At 54.3% G+C, this 14,524-nt stretch overlaps 1 protein-coding gene across 5 annotated transcripts; it reads left to right on the forward strand.

Annotated features, from left to right (window-relative positions):
* Nucleotides 1-857: 857 nt before the first annotated feature.
* On the forward strand, nucleotides 858-6,610 carry SPAAR (small regulatory polypeptide of amino acid response). Of its 5 annotated transcripts, none has more exons than XR_009447658.1 (6): nucleotides 858-967; nucleotides 1,484-1,616; nucleotides 1,823-1,877; nucleotides 2,386-2,589; nucleotides 3,053-4,588; nucleotides 5,005-5,373. XR_009447658.1 is itself a non-coding variant. In XM_059657326.1 (6 exons), exon 6 carries the CDS (start codon nucleotides 5,380-5,382, stop codon nucleotides 5,605-5,607), a length of 228 nt encoding a protein of 75 aa, XP_059513309.1. In that variant the 5' UTR covers nucleotides 1,050-1,292; nucleotides 1,484-1,616; nucleotides 1,823-1,877; nucleotides 2,386-2,589; nucleotides 3,053-4,588; nucleotides 5,005-5,379; the 3' UTR covers nucleotides 5,608-6,610. The 5 variants fall into 5 exon arrangements, 1 of the variants encoding a protein (XP_059513309.1); XR_009447659.1 differs by lacking the exon at nucleotides 858-967 and adding an exon at nucleotides 994-1,287; XR_009447660.1 differs by lacking the exon at nucleotides 858-967 and adding an exon at nucleotides 994-1,266.
* Nucleotides 6,611-14,524: the final 7,914 nt, after the last annotated feature.

The following is a 14,524-nucleotide window of genomic DNA, read 5'->3' on the forward strand; positions in this document are numbered from 1 at the left end:
GTTCTAAGGGAGGATTTAAGGCTTGGGTGCAGCCCTGTCCAAAGGGGGCTTTTACCCTTGCTGGTTTGCTTAGTGGGTAGAGCTTCGGACTGTCTGAAGGGTGGAGGTTCGATTCCGGTCATGGGCACGTACCTCAGTTGCTGCCAGCTTGATCCCTGGCCTTGGTCAGGGATTGTGCAGGAGGCAACCGATCAATGTGTCTCACTCACATCAATGTTTCTCTCTCTCTGTCTCTCCCCTCCTTCCACTCTCTCTAAAAATCAAGGAAAAATATTCTTGGGTGAGGATTAACAAGACCCCCCCCCAAAAAAAAAACAACCAGAGGGGGCTCTCTGTGTGCCGGTGGGGCTCTGTGATATAGTCTGGGGCCTCAGAAAGAGGAGGGTCGAGCCACCCAGGCTGGGCCAGGGTTCTACCCACTGTGCTCTTTCCAGCCCATGTTCAGGGCAGACTGAGCTCTGGGACCTGCAGAGCCCCTCTCCGCCGGCGTATTGAATTCAGTGTTTCCTTGGTAACTGGGTCAGGGTTTCTTATCCAGACCTTGAGTCTCCAGCAGCCTGCCCTCCCGGTGCCTGTGTGAGGCCATGGGGTTGGGGGGTGGGGGGTGCTCTTTAAACTGGAGATGTGGTGCTGGGTGGTCTTAGAGAGTGCTTGCCTCCTGGGGTCTCAGTTTCCTCTTCCCTAAAGTGGGACAGATAACAGAGACTCCGGCCAAAGCCGGGAGGCCGGCTGGGAGGCGAGTTCCCAAACATCCCAGGAATAGCTGGCAGAATTCCACGGGGTGGAGGAAATCCTGTTCCGGGCCTGCAGCCTGGGCCTGTGAGCTGAGTGGGAAGTGGAGGGAGGAGAGGCCTGGGGGCCTGGGGAGGGGCCTGAGAGCAGGCCAGAAAGTCAGGGGCCTGCTGACTCACGGGGACAGAACAGAGCAGAACGTCCTGTTTCTTTTCTGTTTCCCTGTGGATTCTCTGTGAGTGCTTGGGTTGGGGGCATGGGGGCGAGGGAGGCAAATTCACACGGACAGTCACACTAGACTTCTGGGATGGGAAAGTGGACCCCGTGTTCCCTGTGTTGTTGATTTTATCTCTGCAGTGTCCTTCCAATCCGCCTCCCCTCCCCCGCCCCAGTGCCCACCCTGGCTCATCCCCCCAGCCTGGGGCCCTGTCCAGGTCAGCGGCTTTCTGAAGCAACTCCATGAGACAGCCGGAGGGACTGGGAGGGAATGGCTGAAACTCCTCACTGCCCTTGGGATGAAGTCTCTGCCTCTTGGTTGGCCATTCAAGGCCCCTGGTCTGGTTTGCGCCTATCCCCATGCTCTTTTGTTCCATTCACACTGCTTCAGTCTCAACCCCCAAAACACCCTGCACTTTACCCTCTCTGTGTCTTTGTCCAGGAAGAAGACCTCCCATGGGTTTCCAACTTTATTATTATTATTATTATTATTATTCCTTTTGGAGCACTGACCACACTTTATCTCTCTCCCCAGAGATTTACGGCAGGATTCAAGGGCCCTGCCCTCACAGAGCTGAGAAATCTCTGAGGGCTCCCTGCCCCCCAGCACAGAACCGGCCCACACAGCAGATCCTCAGGAAGGATTCTCCCCTGGAGACTCTGGAAAAGTAAATACGATTGGGAGTGGGGCCTGAGGGACACCAAGTAGAGCACAGGGCCCTGTGGGATTAGGTCTTTGGGCTCCTGGGGCCTCCCAGGGGGCTCCCGCTCCATCTCCCTAGTGTTGGGGGTGGGGGTGGGGTCTGAAAGGCAGGAAACATTTAACAGGTGGAGCCTGTAGCCCTCTGGCCATCTCCCCCTCCTCTCTCTGCAGAGCCCACGGCAGTTCTTTATGGCAGGATGCCTGCATCACCTTTTCCCTTGTTAATGTAAGTGGGATGTTTGGAAGGTGGTCTTTTTTCTGGTCATTCGATGAAGATGATGCTGGAGGATGTGTATCTAAGTGATAGACATCTTTTGGCATCTGGGGCTCGGGGGCAGGGGCTGTATATCATAGGATTACAAAAGACACAACTCTAAGAGAAGGGGTGGACAGTACCCTTAGGACAAACATCTCTGAATTGTGGGCAAAGGCTGATGGCTGTCTTGCTCTTCTCAACTCTCCTGATAATGCCGATAAACGGAAAGAGACTGTTGAGGATGGTTGGGGGCGAGGATGGTTGGGAGCGAGGGTACTGAGCTGGGAGGAGGTTGAGGCTGCCCTGGCTGGCCTCCTGGGCTCCACCTCCTGCAGCCCATCTCCAGGGGGATAAACTCCGGAACCTGCAGAAGCCCCACTCCTGCAGGAGGTGTCTGAACTTGGTCCACTTTTGTCGATGGTTTTTGTTGTTGTTTTGCCCTGGGCTTGAGATGCCACATTGGTCATCCCATGTGCAGATTGCCCGTGCGAGGTCCATGAAGACTGCTAAGAGCCCTCGAAGCAGACTGTGCAGTCCTCACTGTATAACTGGGCTCCCTCTCATTATGCCACAAATACTGAGTGCCTATTATGAGGATGGACCAGAAGGCCTGTTTTACAGGTGAATCCAAGGAGGGTCCCCAATCTCAGAAACAGAAAAGGAAATCAATACAAGGCCGAAGGTAAGAGGCCTGAACCCTTGTACTTTATTTTAATTTTTATTAATTTCAGAGAGGAAGGGAGGGGGAGAGAGAGAGAGAAACATCAATGATGAGAGAGAATCATTGATCAGCTGCCTCCTGCATGCCCCCTACTGGGGATCAAGCCTGCAACCCAGGCATGTGCTCTGAACGGGAATTGAACCATGGCCTCCTGGTTCCTATGTTGACGCTCAATCACTGATCCACGTCAGCTGGGCTAGTTTTTAAAATGCTGAACAATGCACACCTACACAGCTGGCCTCCAGCACCATTCACCCACAAAGAAAAGGCAAGTGAGAAGTCAAAGGAACAAATAACCCAGCTTGAAACCGGGTCTGCCTGATACCCTCTATCTCCTGAATTGACTAGTTGATCGTGGTAATTCGACCTGAAACCACCAGCACCAGATTGGCTCCTCACATTTCCTTCTCTCTGGTTGTCCCAGTTAATACAAGTAATTCCAGGTGTCCGGCTTCCAGGCATGGCCCCTGCTTGCTCCATGCGCCTCCTCTGCCCTCTCTGAGGAGGCGCCCTGAGCCCAGGTTTGTTCAATCATCTTAGAAAAGGGAAGAGTGGGGATTTGACAGGGTATCCCACTCCCAGTAGTCACTCTCCCATTCTATGTGTAGGCAGTGCTTTAGCTGCTACTAAAGAAAGTTTACCGGGGCCTTGGAGAAATCGCAAAGGACCCAGGCTGTGTGACCGCGGGCTAGCCCTGAGCCCTCTCTGAGGCTCCATACTCTGATCAGTAAAACTGTAGAACGAGGGGACTGCTCTGTGGAAATATACCGGACAATCAAAGGGTCTGGGCTGCCTGTCACTACTTGAACCAATTAAGCAGAGACAGGGTTGAATCATATATGAGTGTTTATTGCAGGATGGGAGAGCAGCAGGTCATCCACAAAAATCTGCTACCTTTCCCCATAAACCAGCTGCTTATATTGGGCAGAAGGGCAAAGATTACATGGGAAAGTAAGAATTACAGGCCTGGGGAAGCAGGCAAGGTCTCATGGTTACAGGCAAGAGGGCTGGGGGCTGCCAAGAGCGGGTGCCTCCGGGACTAGGTTGCTTCAGCCAGGAGGCTGTAAATCTTTCCATAGTGATCGAAGTTCTCGGGAAAGGAGGATGGCCTGCCTTCCCGTGCCAGCTCCCATGTCCCAGGGCAAACAGCTCTCAGCCAGGTTGGAATGTGCTTTCTCTAATCGGAACAGAACTATTATGGTAAACAGAGCATGATTCGTATTTCTTATCATTGTAGCTAGTCCCCCCTGTTCTACTCTGCCCCTAACAGAGCATTGAACTAGGAGGGAAGGCCAGGAGGCCCCGCTTCGGCCATTTGGTGCTCTTGTTGTCATTACAAAGTAGCCACAGGCCACAGGTGTGCTGTAACCGCTGCTTCCCAGCACCTGAGTCTGTAAAGGGAGACGAAACCACTTCACAGAGTTGCTGGACCAATTATGTGAGCGAATGCCTGGCTGTGTCCTCTACCCCGAATTCTTGTTTCTCACTACTCCACTGCTCAGATTTTGGGCAGGTGGGGCCAATAGCCCAGTCTCCTTTTCAGACGTGGTGGTGGCCTCAGGAGGTCCTGGCTGTGACAGGGCTGTGACCGAGTGAGTGTCAGGACGGAGCCCCGCCTGGCAGACCACTCAGTGGCCTGGGCCTGGCTCGCCCCCACCCAGGGAAGTGGAGAACCTGGGGGGCAGGGCTGGAATGGCCTGGGTGTGCTTGGGTGGTGGGGTGAGCGCAGTCACCAAGGGCGACAGGCAGCTGCGCAGGCCCTGGGCCCCCACTCACCACGGGAGGAAGGCATTCGGGAAGTGCTCTCAGCCACTCAGACATCTTGGAGCCTGGGCCCAGGCTGGACCAAGGCGGCAGCACCAGGGTTGGGCATGCCGTGACCTGGCTCCCGGGGTGGCTGCCAGGTCAGGAGACCACGGAACCACATACAGTCAGAGCTGTTGTTCCAGACAAGCCCAGGGTAAGTGTTCACAGCATCTGAGGGTGAGCAGGGGCGTGAGCGGGCGGCACAGAGGGCTGGGGGCCGGCACAGCCCAGGGCTTCCCTGTGTAGGACAAAGGCCACACGTCCGTCCGGGCCTTATCTAAACACACGCTCCGGCCCCAAGCGGGAAAGGAGGCCGCATGAAGCAGGCCTCCCCCACCGCCCTGCCCCAGGCCCCTGTGGACTCACAGATGCCCCCACTGTGTCAGGGTTGGCATTGTCTTCTGTCCCCCTGAGTCCCTGCCCCCAGCACAGGCCAGGGGCTCAGGAGGCAGCAGATTCAAGGACTGGCCCAAGGTTCCTCAGGGGAGGAGCCCAAGCTCATCCCGGATCCGCAGGACGGGGAGTTTTTTGTCTTTTGTCTGAGTGTACAAACTCTCCTCAAATCCGCAGGCGTCGCCAGAGGGCCGGGTTGGCAAGGCTCCCTGTGAGCAGCCTTCTGCCCCCTCCTCCCAGCTCCTCCGAGTTCGGGAGACTTGAGCGCACATCTTTCAGGTCAGCGTTTCTTCCAGAGACGCCCAGTGGAGTTGACCGCAGCTCTCAGAAGCCTGGACAGGCTGAGGAAACAGTGACAGAGGCCAGAGCAGTGTCATGCAGAGCGCCCTACGGTCTCGAGGGGGCACGACCCAGGACCCCACACCAGTATCTTCTTAGAAGACCGCAGGGACCCACCCGGCTGGAAGAGCCACCAGGAGCCCTGGTTCGGATGGGGAGCTAAGGCTTCCAGCTGCACCCCGGTTGCTCAGTGCGCCAGCTGCCACCGGGGCCATGGAGACGGCGGTGATTGGCATGGTGGCCGTGCTGTTTGTGGTCACCGTGGCCATCACCTGCATCCTCTGCTGCTTCAGCTGTGCCTCGAAGGCCCCGGATCCTCAGGGGGGCCCTGGCCGCAGCTTCACAGTGGCCACGTTCCACCAGGAGGCTTCTCTCTTCACGGGGCCGGCTCGCCATGCCCAGGCGGTGGTGGGTGCCCGGGACTTCTGGACCTTCATGTGAGGCCTCACAGCCCCCAGGATTCGCTCTGCTGGTGGGTCAGACTCACCCCCCAACAAGCCTTCCCTGCTGTCCCACTCCTCCAAGCCTGGCATTCCTGCCCTTCCCTGCCTGTGTCCAGCAATCTCCCTGTGGCATCCCATCCCGGATTGCTGTGCCCTGTGGCCCAGGAGATCCACCCTGATGGGGCCCGGTGGAGTCAGCCCTGACCCCCAAGAGCTCCACTGGACCCCGCCCACAGGATGGCGCTTAGGAGAGGTCTGAAGAGTGAGCAAGCAAACGGTGTGGGACTGCACGGTGGGCCATCTCTTCTGATCGGCAGGGGAACTGGAATCTATCGGAAGCAGATTCTGTTAACTCAGGTTTATCCCAGGATGCCTACAAACTGGTTCTATTGCCACCAGAGGAAGCAGCGCCCTCAAGTGGACGCTTCGTACAAACCACTTCTTGCCTGCTCCCCTCGCTGAGCCTTTTTCTACTTGCATGTGCAGATCCCACAGAGCCCAGCCTTGAGGCCAGCCCCTGCCAGTTGCCTGAAATCAGCCCTGCCATGCTGAAACCGAAGGGCTACGCGTGATTTATTTTATAATTGAAGATGTATATCCTTTTATGGGTCTCCCAAGAGTCGGGGTTGGAAAACCACAAAAGGAAGCAGAAGAGAAAACCAGAGTCACAGAAAGGATGAGAGGTTTGTTAACGGGAAAGCCAGAAAGAAGACTTGGAAACCTGTTTTGAGAGAGTCTTTATTCCTCTTTTCTTAGTGGTCACTTCTATTCGTAGAGAATGTGAGTGATTTGAGACCGGAATGACAGAACATCAGGAACTCAAAGACAATGCCAATGCCAGATAAGCTAAAACGTTACATTGAGAGCATGTAACAGCGCTCTTGTTTCCATCACAAAGAACGGCTCAGATCTTTTTTCTTAGAAAATCTGTTTTCTCTGTACCCACGAAATAAATGCTGTGTCATATTTAGAGGATAGTTTGAAAGGTACAAAATTCTGAGTCTCTTGGCTAGCAGTCTCTATTCAGGACTGGCCCTGAGGGGGGCTCTGGCCTCTGAGGGTGCCCAGACCGGCCACCTTGGCCATGTGGCTGCCACAGGAAGGACTTGGAGAGAGAGGCTGGGGCTGCAGAGGCTCAGAGGGGTGAGGGGCCAATAGAGTCAGGGTGATGCAGAGGGATGGAGTGGATGAGCATGGGGAGGGGAGGGGGCACAGCCCAGGGAGGGAGCTCCTGGGGACCGTGTCTTGGTCGCTTTGGACCTAGAGCTCTCGAGCAGGGCCTTCCTAGATGCCTGTGGAAGGGAACGGGCTGCAGGGAGGACCTGGGGACTGAGTAAAGGGAACTGTCGTAGGTCGTGTTCTCTGAAAGTGACCGAGATGAAGTTTGGGATGCAAGATGTTACAGGGATCAGTGCCTGTGAGGGGAAGGACGGAGCAAACTGGATAGAGGTCCTTCCTTGAAGGGCCATGGTGGGTGCATCTCCACAGGAACTCGGCAGGGACCTGTTCTCAGAGGCACCCAGACCAGTCAGAGATGAGTGAGCATGTCCAGCACAAAGAAATGCCTGGAAACCAGAGCTCCAGGTGGGCAGAGACGGGGGTGCAAGATCTGCAAGGGATGAAGAGTCGGCCTCCGGTGCTCCCTGCCCTCAGACAGAGCCGGCTCTGCCCAGGTCAGGCCTCCTTCAGCTGGACCCAATATTAGGACCCCAGACCCAGGGCTCTGTCCCTACACTGTGTGCGCACAACCCTCCCTGGGTCAGTGGAGGGCGGGGCCTGTAGGCTGGAATCACACGTGTCATTCTGAAAACAAAGCAATGGGGGTGGGTGGGGTGGGAGTCACAGCCTCACTCTGCAGGTGATGGGCAGGTCGCGCTGCCCCAGGGGAGCGGGGAGCTGGAGAAGGGGCAGTCAGGGCCAGCACCTGGGCAGCTGACAAGAGGAGGAGCAACTGGAGATACAGGAAGGTGGGGAGCTGGGGGGGCAGAGAAGCAGGGAATAGGGTTGTGCGATTTAGCAAATAAAAATACAGGACATCCAGTTAATTTTAATCTCAGGCAGCAAATACTTCTCAGTATAAGTAATGTCCCATGTAACAAGTGGGACATACTTATATGAAACATATGTTGTCTGCTTGAGATTCTAATGTAACTGGGGGCCGATATTTTACCTGGCAACCCTGCAAAGGAAAGAGTGGTTCTCAGAGAGGGTGGGCCAGCTAGTGGGAAGCGTCAGCGAAGGCGAACACAGAGAAGAGACCTTGGGTTTTGCAACCTGACAGTTGACAGTGACCTTGGTGAGAACAATCTGAGTGAAGGAGCAGCCTTACGGTGGTGTGCTTGGATAGGGCGTGTGCACGTGGGGGGGCGTGTGCACGTGGGGGGCGTGTGCACGTGGGGGTGTGTGCACGTGGGGGGTGTGCACGTGGGGGCGAGGGCCTTGGAGTCAATGGGAGCTGAGGGAGGAAAGGTCGCAGTTGCAGGTCATTTGAAAGGAAGGACAATGATGTATTGTGGCTAGAGAGGCACTGCACTGAGGGGGAGTTTATTATTCTTTTTAATTAGCGAGGGAGGTTGAGCCCATGTAAGGCCCAAGGGAGAAGGATTGGAGAGGAAGACACTGAGCGCACCAGCAAGGAAGAGAGCCTTGGAAGAGGCCCCTGGGGAGGCCTGGGAGCAGCACACAGGAGCGGGTGGGCGGGGCAGGCCCGGATGTGGGTGGGGTTGGGGAATGCTGCAGGAAGGATGTTGGGGTACAGGCTAAGGCCGCTTCTGTGCGTGTCGGGGGGAGAAAGGAGGTGAAGGTGTCATGCCAGATGGTCTGTTTTCTCCATCTGCGCAGAGGTGGGTATGGGGAGGGGCTGGGGTAAGGAGAGGCTGGGATGATGACCCAGAGAGGGGGTGAGCGGCTGCAACAGTCCTGCTTTTCTTACGTGTGTGGGCGTGAGAATGAGAATGAGTGTCGGGTGTGTGGTGTGAGTGGGGAGTAGGCATGTGATGTGAGTGTTATGTGTATGGTATGTGTGTACACATGTGTGGTGTGTGTGTTGTGGTGTGTGTTGGCCCAAAATGCTCCTGGCATTCCGCCCGGTGCAGCCCACCGTGTCCGGGACAGGCCAGCCAGAAGCTCCTCTATCCCCAGGAGAGGGAGGTGGCAGTGCAGGGACAGGGACTTGGGTTGGCACCGGAACCCAGCAAAGCCCGGAGAGTGCTTATCTGGTGGCAGCGAGGGAAGGAGTCGCTCCGGGTCACCCTGGAATCGGGCAGAGCCACAGTGAACCCAGGCCGCCCAGTTCCAAACCCAGCTCCTCTCTGTTCGCTCTGCCATTACTGGTTCCTATTTCTCGGCCTCCCACTACGCAGGTGCTGTGCTTTCTATCTCCCCTCTCGGTGCTCACAGCAGCCTGTCACCCCAAGACGCGCCCACTCTGAGGTACTCTGGGCCAATGCCCCCCAGCAGTGCCGCCCCAGGGACTAAGGAAGCCAAGCTGCCCCCATCCTCTCCGCACATGGGGTCTGCGTCAGGCACCCTCAGCAGACTCGCTGCATGCCTTCAGGAGGAACGGCCAGAGCACCTGGGATTTGATTTGCTCTGGGTTTCCCTGGACAAAAGCCTTGCTCACACCTGCCCCCACCTCCATCTCTGACTTTGAGGAAGAAAGGGATCTCTGCCGTACACAGATCGCACGGGCAGCCCACAGCCTCACCCCGATAACCCCTGGCGAGGGCAGGACTTCCAGGCTGATGCCTGAGCCCGAGCCGGCCTGCCAGTCCTGCCAGGGCTTCTCTCGGCAGATGCCACTGCCCTCCACGCACAGGTCCTGCTTCCCCCTCACCTCCTAGGGCTTCCCTCCCAGCTGCACCCCTCACCCCTGCTGTGCTCTACCCAGCCCTGTCCTCGCCCCACCCCACCACGAACTTGCTGGGCCTCAGTTTCCCTGGCTGCACAGGGGAGATGAGAATCCTGTCCTGCCTTGTCAAGAGGATGTCTGAGAGGGGGAGACCTGCAAGGCCCAGCTGTTGGGAGGAGCTCACCCCACCCCGCTCTTTCTCCACATCCTGCCTGCAATTAGGGGGCGTTTCTCTCTGGGACAAGGTGGACTCTGGAGTCAGGAGGCCTGAAATAACATGTTTCTGGAAAAGCACCTTCCTTAAAGGAAACCACTTGTTCCAAGGAGAAAAGGGTCCTCGTGCCTTGCAGGTCCCAGCTCCCCCCAGGACATGACGCTTGAAAAGACAAGCACTGCTACACACACACTCACACACTCACACATGCATACACACACACACTTACACATGCATACACACACACACACACACACACACACACACACACACACACTCATCCAGTGCATTTGTAACAGTGAAAACTTAGACACAGCCGAAACACTAATCAAGAGGGACAGGGGCCGGTCCAGCAAAGCCTAGCACAGCCATAACATTGAACACAGGCTTAAAACAATGAGGTGGATTTATTGCTGTTAATCCTCACTCAAGGATATTTTTCAGTTGATTTTTAGAGAGCGGGAAGCATGGGAAGAGCCAGAGAGAGGGAAACATCAGTAGAAGAGAGACATGGATTGGGTTCCTCCCGCACGCACCCTGACCAGGGCTGGGGATCAAGCCTGCAACCAAGGTCCTTGACCGGAATCAAACCCGGGACCCTCAGTCCACAGGCCAATGCTCTATCCACTGAGCCAGACTGGCTAGGGCAGATTTAAACTCAACATGAAAGGGCATTCATCATCTCAGTTAGTAAAAGTAGAGTCAATGAGAGAACAAAAAATGCCATGTAGTAAAATTGCATTTTTGTTAAAATGCACTTAAATGCGTAGAAAAAAGCTGCATGTCTAGGTCTTAACTAGTGATTGCCTCTGTGTGGGTGGGACTGTTTGTCTTTCAAATGTTTTCCTTTTTTGCTTATTTTATTTCCTGTAACGAATGGTTTGTTTCTGAATAAGAAAAAAAAACAGGAAACTAACAAAGGAAATGAAACAAGTTATTTTTTAAAAATTATAAACCAACTTCAATCACAAATAGAAATACAAAAACACAGTCAAACGAAGACATAGAAATGGTGACAGATGAACTCTCTGGGGACAGAGGAGCACAGACAGGGGTAGAAAACACACACACACACATACACACCACATACACACCACATACACACACATACACACCACACTACACACACATACACACCACACACACACACCACACACACCACACACACACCACATACACACCACATATACACACATACACACCACACTACACACACACACCACACACACACACCACACACACACACACCACACAATACACATACACACAAAGCACACACACCACACACACAACACACACACACACACAACACATATACACACACACCACACACACACCACACACAATACACATACACATACACACACCACACACACACCACATATACACACATACACACCACACTACACACACACACACACACACACACACCACATACATGCCACACACACCCCACACACACACCCATTCTGCCTCATTCTCACAGTGGAGGTACCCAGGGGGGTGGGGCAATGGCTGCTAAGTTTCCAGGAAATGCTGGGATCTGGAGCGAGGGCGACTGAGGAGCGTCTGGGCCTGAGGGGTGTGTTTGGGGGGTGGAGAGGGTAAAGGGAGTGTCCTGGGACCCCCCTAGCCTGGGGTCAGGCCTGGCTGCCCCACATCCGCCCTGTGCCTCCTGAGACAGCACATGGATCCTGATCCGAGGTCCAGGCCAGGCTGCAGAACCGGCCAAGGAGCTCCTCCCGGCTGCAGAGGTGACACCAGGGCCCATTGCTGGGAGGGGCTTCCTTGCCACCACTTGTGACTCCCAGGCCTGGCCTGTCCAGCCTCCCACAGGCCCCGCTTAGGAACCCAGGGCTGTGGTGCATCCTACAGAGAGGCCCTGTGTCCTCGGGAACTCCTGAGGTGCAGGCCCAGCGCTGCCCTCGGCCTGACCCTCCCTCCCCCCCTCCCACCCGCACTGTCCTGTCCCTGCACAGACCTCACCACTGCAGTTCACTCTGACGTGTCCTGGCCCCCAGAGGGCTCTTTCTCAGGCACAGATCTGGCCTCCTTAGAAGGCTGCTGTGAGGGCTCTGTTCCCCTTCAGACTTGGTATCTGTGGTGGGCGTAATACTGGCCTCCCGAAGGCGTCCACACCCTCATCCCCAGAACCCGTGACTGTGGCATATTACCCGGCACAGGGAATTCCAGTTGCTGACCAGCTGGCCTAAAAGGACGGCTGCCCTGGATTACCCAGGTGGGCCCAATGTCATCAAAAGGCAATCAAGGGGCCCTTAACCTGGGAGAGGGAGGCAGGGCAGTCAGGGGAGAGGGATGGGATGTGAGAAAGACTCGGGGATGGAAGGGGCCGGCTCTGCAGAGACCTGGACTCGAACCCAGGAGTCCCATCCTGGACTCTGACCTCCGGAACTGTAAGATAACACCCTTATCTACCTAACGCATTTGTTACAATAGGTGTGTTGTTTTAAGCCTCTGGGTGTGTAGTTATTGGTTAAGGCAGCGAAGTATCTTTAACCTTTAGTGCTCACCAAGCTTTAGGCTTGGATTTGCTCTGCTTGTCAATCCCATGCTTCGGGGCCAAAGAACAGGAAGGTGGCACCAGAGCGGCTGCAGTCTGGGAGCTGAAGGAGGCTGTTGGGCTCGGGGTGGGTGGGCTGGACAAGCTTACAGATACAGGTGGGGTGACAAGACGCACTTCCCAGGTGCTGGCGCCAGCAGGATGAGGGTCACAGTGTGGAGATGGGCAGGCCCTGTGCTGGGCGCAGTGCAGTGGGCACCCCCAGCGACCCCAGTTGTACCCTATGCAAGCACCCACACAAGTGTGCACACATCTCTGTCCAAGGGCCTTCTTGCAGTCTTCTCCTTTTTCTTTAATTTATTGGTTTTAGAAAGAGAGATGAAGGAGAAAGGGAGAGAGACAAACATTTATGGAAAAGAGAAATGTCTCTCAGTCGCCTCCCGTACCTGCCCGGACCCAGGATCAAACCTGCAGCCCAGGTATGTGCCCCGACTGGGAATCGAACCCTCAATCTTTCTGGTGTCCCAGGTGACGCTCCAACCAACCGAGTCACCCCCCCTGGGCCATTGGTTGCTTCTTGTATGTGCCTTGACCAGGGCTCGAACTATTATTCTTAATAGTAAAACATAAGTTCCAAGAATCCATCTATAGGGAAATAAAAAAATTACAGTACATCCCCAAAATGAATTAATAGCCATTACAAAACGAACTAACTTGGAAATAAAGAGCTGGCCCCTTCCATCATAAATAGAGAAAAAAACAGCCAGTTACAACATGGTTTCATAAAAAAAAAGAAAGAGCCATAAAGAGATATCCCTTCTCCCCAAGAAAACAAAAAGAGAAGCAAGAACACGCCTAAATTACACGTGTGTGTATGTATGAGTATAAGTGTTGAGAAAAGTCTGGAAGGATATGGTTGCCACCAGGACAACAGGCCTGGAGGGAGGAGGAAGCCTGCTTCGTTTACTTCTGTATTTGGATTTATTTTCACAAGCATGTGTTGGTTTTTGTTAGATGTGATGATAATGTTGTTTTTTTAAAAGATGGTACAAAGGTTAAGACAAGCAAACTTTGCTGTTACTGTTCAGTAAATGGTTTTTGTTTGCAAAAGAGCTCTCTGGGTTGAGCAATACCAGAGCTCCACTTAGCAAGAACTCCCCAGGCCACAGATGAACCGAATCAACCCCCTTCTCTAGGCCCTGTGCTCAGCGTGGGAATGAGGCAGCACGAGTTCCCCGAGGCGTCCGCACGCCCTCCTGGCCCTGTGCGGCTGTGTGGTCTGACGTTTGGAGAGGCAACTGACACCTGCCTCGATGTTTTGCGGCAGTTCTAGACCGAAATACAGCGTTCTGGCCCCCATTTCAGTGAACTTTGAACTTCCTCATAATTCACACTCCCCTTTTTTAGAATCCATAACTCTCACGTGAGAGAGAGAGAATGTTTGATCCCAACTAGTTACTGAATGACTCTAATGTAAACCCAAGGTATTGCTGATATTGAAGGCCTAGCATTTAAAAGGGACAGTACCTGGAGAGAGAGGAACAGGGTAGGGGGGGTGGTGGGGGTGGGGGAGAGGGAGAGAGAGACCCAGGAAGGCGGCCAGGCTGGGCTGCGGAGTCTGGGCTCCAGCCCTTGCTCTCTCCACGGTGCTCAGGCCACAGGCTGTGGCAGGTGTGGAGGTCTAGCACCTCACACGCCACCAGGTGCCCCAGGTTTGCAAAGCTGCTCAGCAGCAGCGTCTCCCATGTGAGCCTGGGCCCAGGAGAGCTGTGTCGACTGCAGCTGACAGACCAGGAAACCAGGGCTCAGTGACACCAAAGTGACAGCCGCACGTCACTCAGCGGCTTGGTCCCAGAGTTCAGGGCAGAATCACGCCTCCTTTTTCTTTGTCTCCACAGCCAGAGCGTCGCTCTGACCTCTTTCATATCTTCTCTTCCCAGCGTAGATTTTGTTTGCTAGAAAGAAGCCTGCTGCGTTCAAACGCTTGCAAGTCAATGGTCCAGAATAAGGTGTCCAAATTCCAAACTGATACTAGTACTTAGCATTCAGTAATGGCACATTGGGATCCAGGAACTCTCAGGAATCCCTGAGATCAGAAATGGTTCTGCATTTTTAGCACATTTTATTTATAGGACTTTTAAACAATGAGTGACCATAAGAAAAAACAATGAATAAATTTCTGTGATAGTGTGATGCTAAATTTCAGATGTTTTCAGTAAAAAGTATGTTTTATGGTTTACTACTATGAACCAATACACTGTGACAAGACTATTTCAATAGCATGTAAAGATGATTTGTACCTGATACAGACATATTATAGAAAAACATTA

This window comes from Myotis daubentonii, chromosome 11 (assembly GCF_963259705.1).
Source record: "Myotis daubentonii chromosome 11, mMyoDau2.1, whole genome shotgun sequence".
Taxonomy (NCBI): Eukaryota; Metazoa; Chordata; class Mammalia; order Chiroptera; family Vespertilionidae; genus Myotis; species Myotis daubentonii.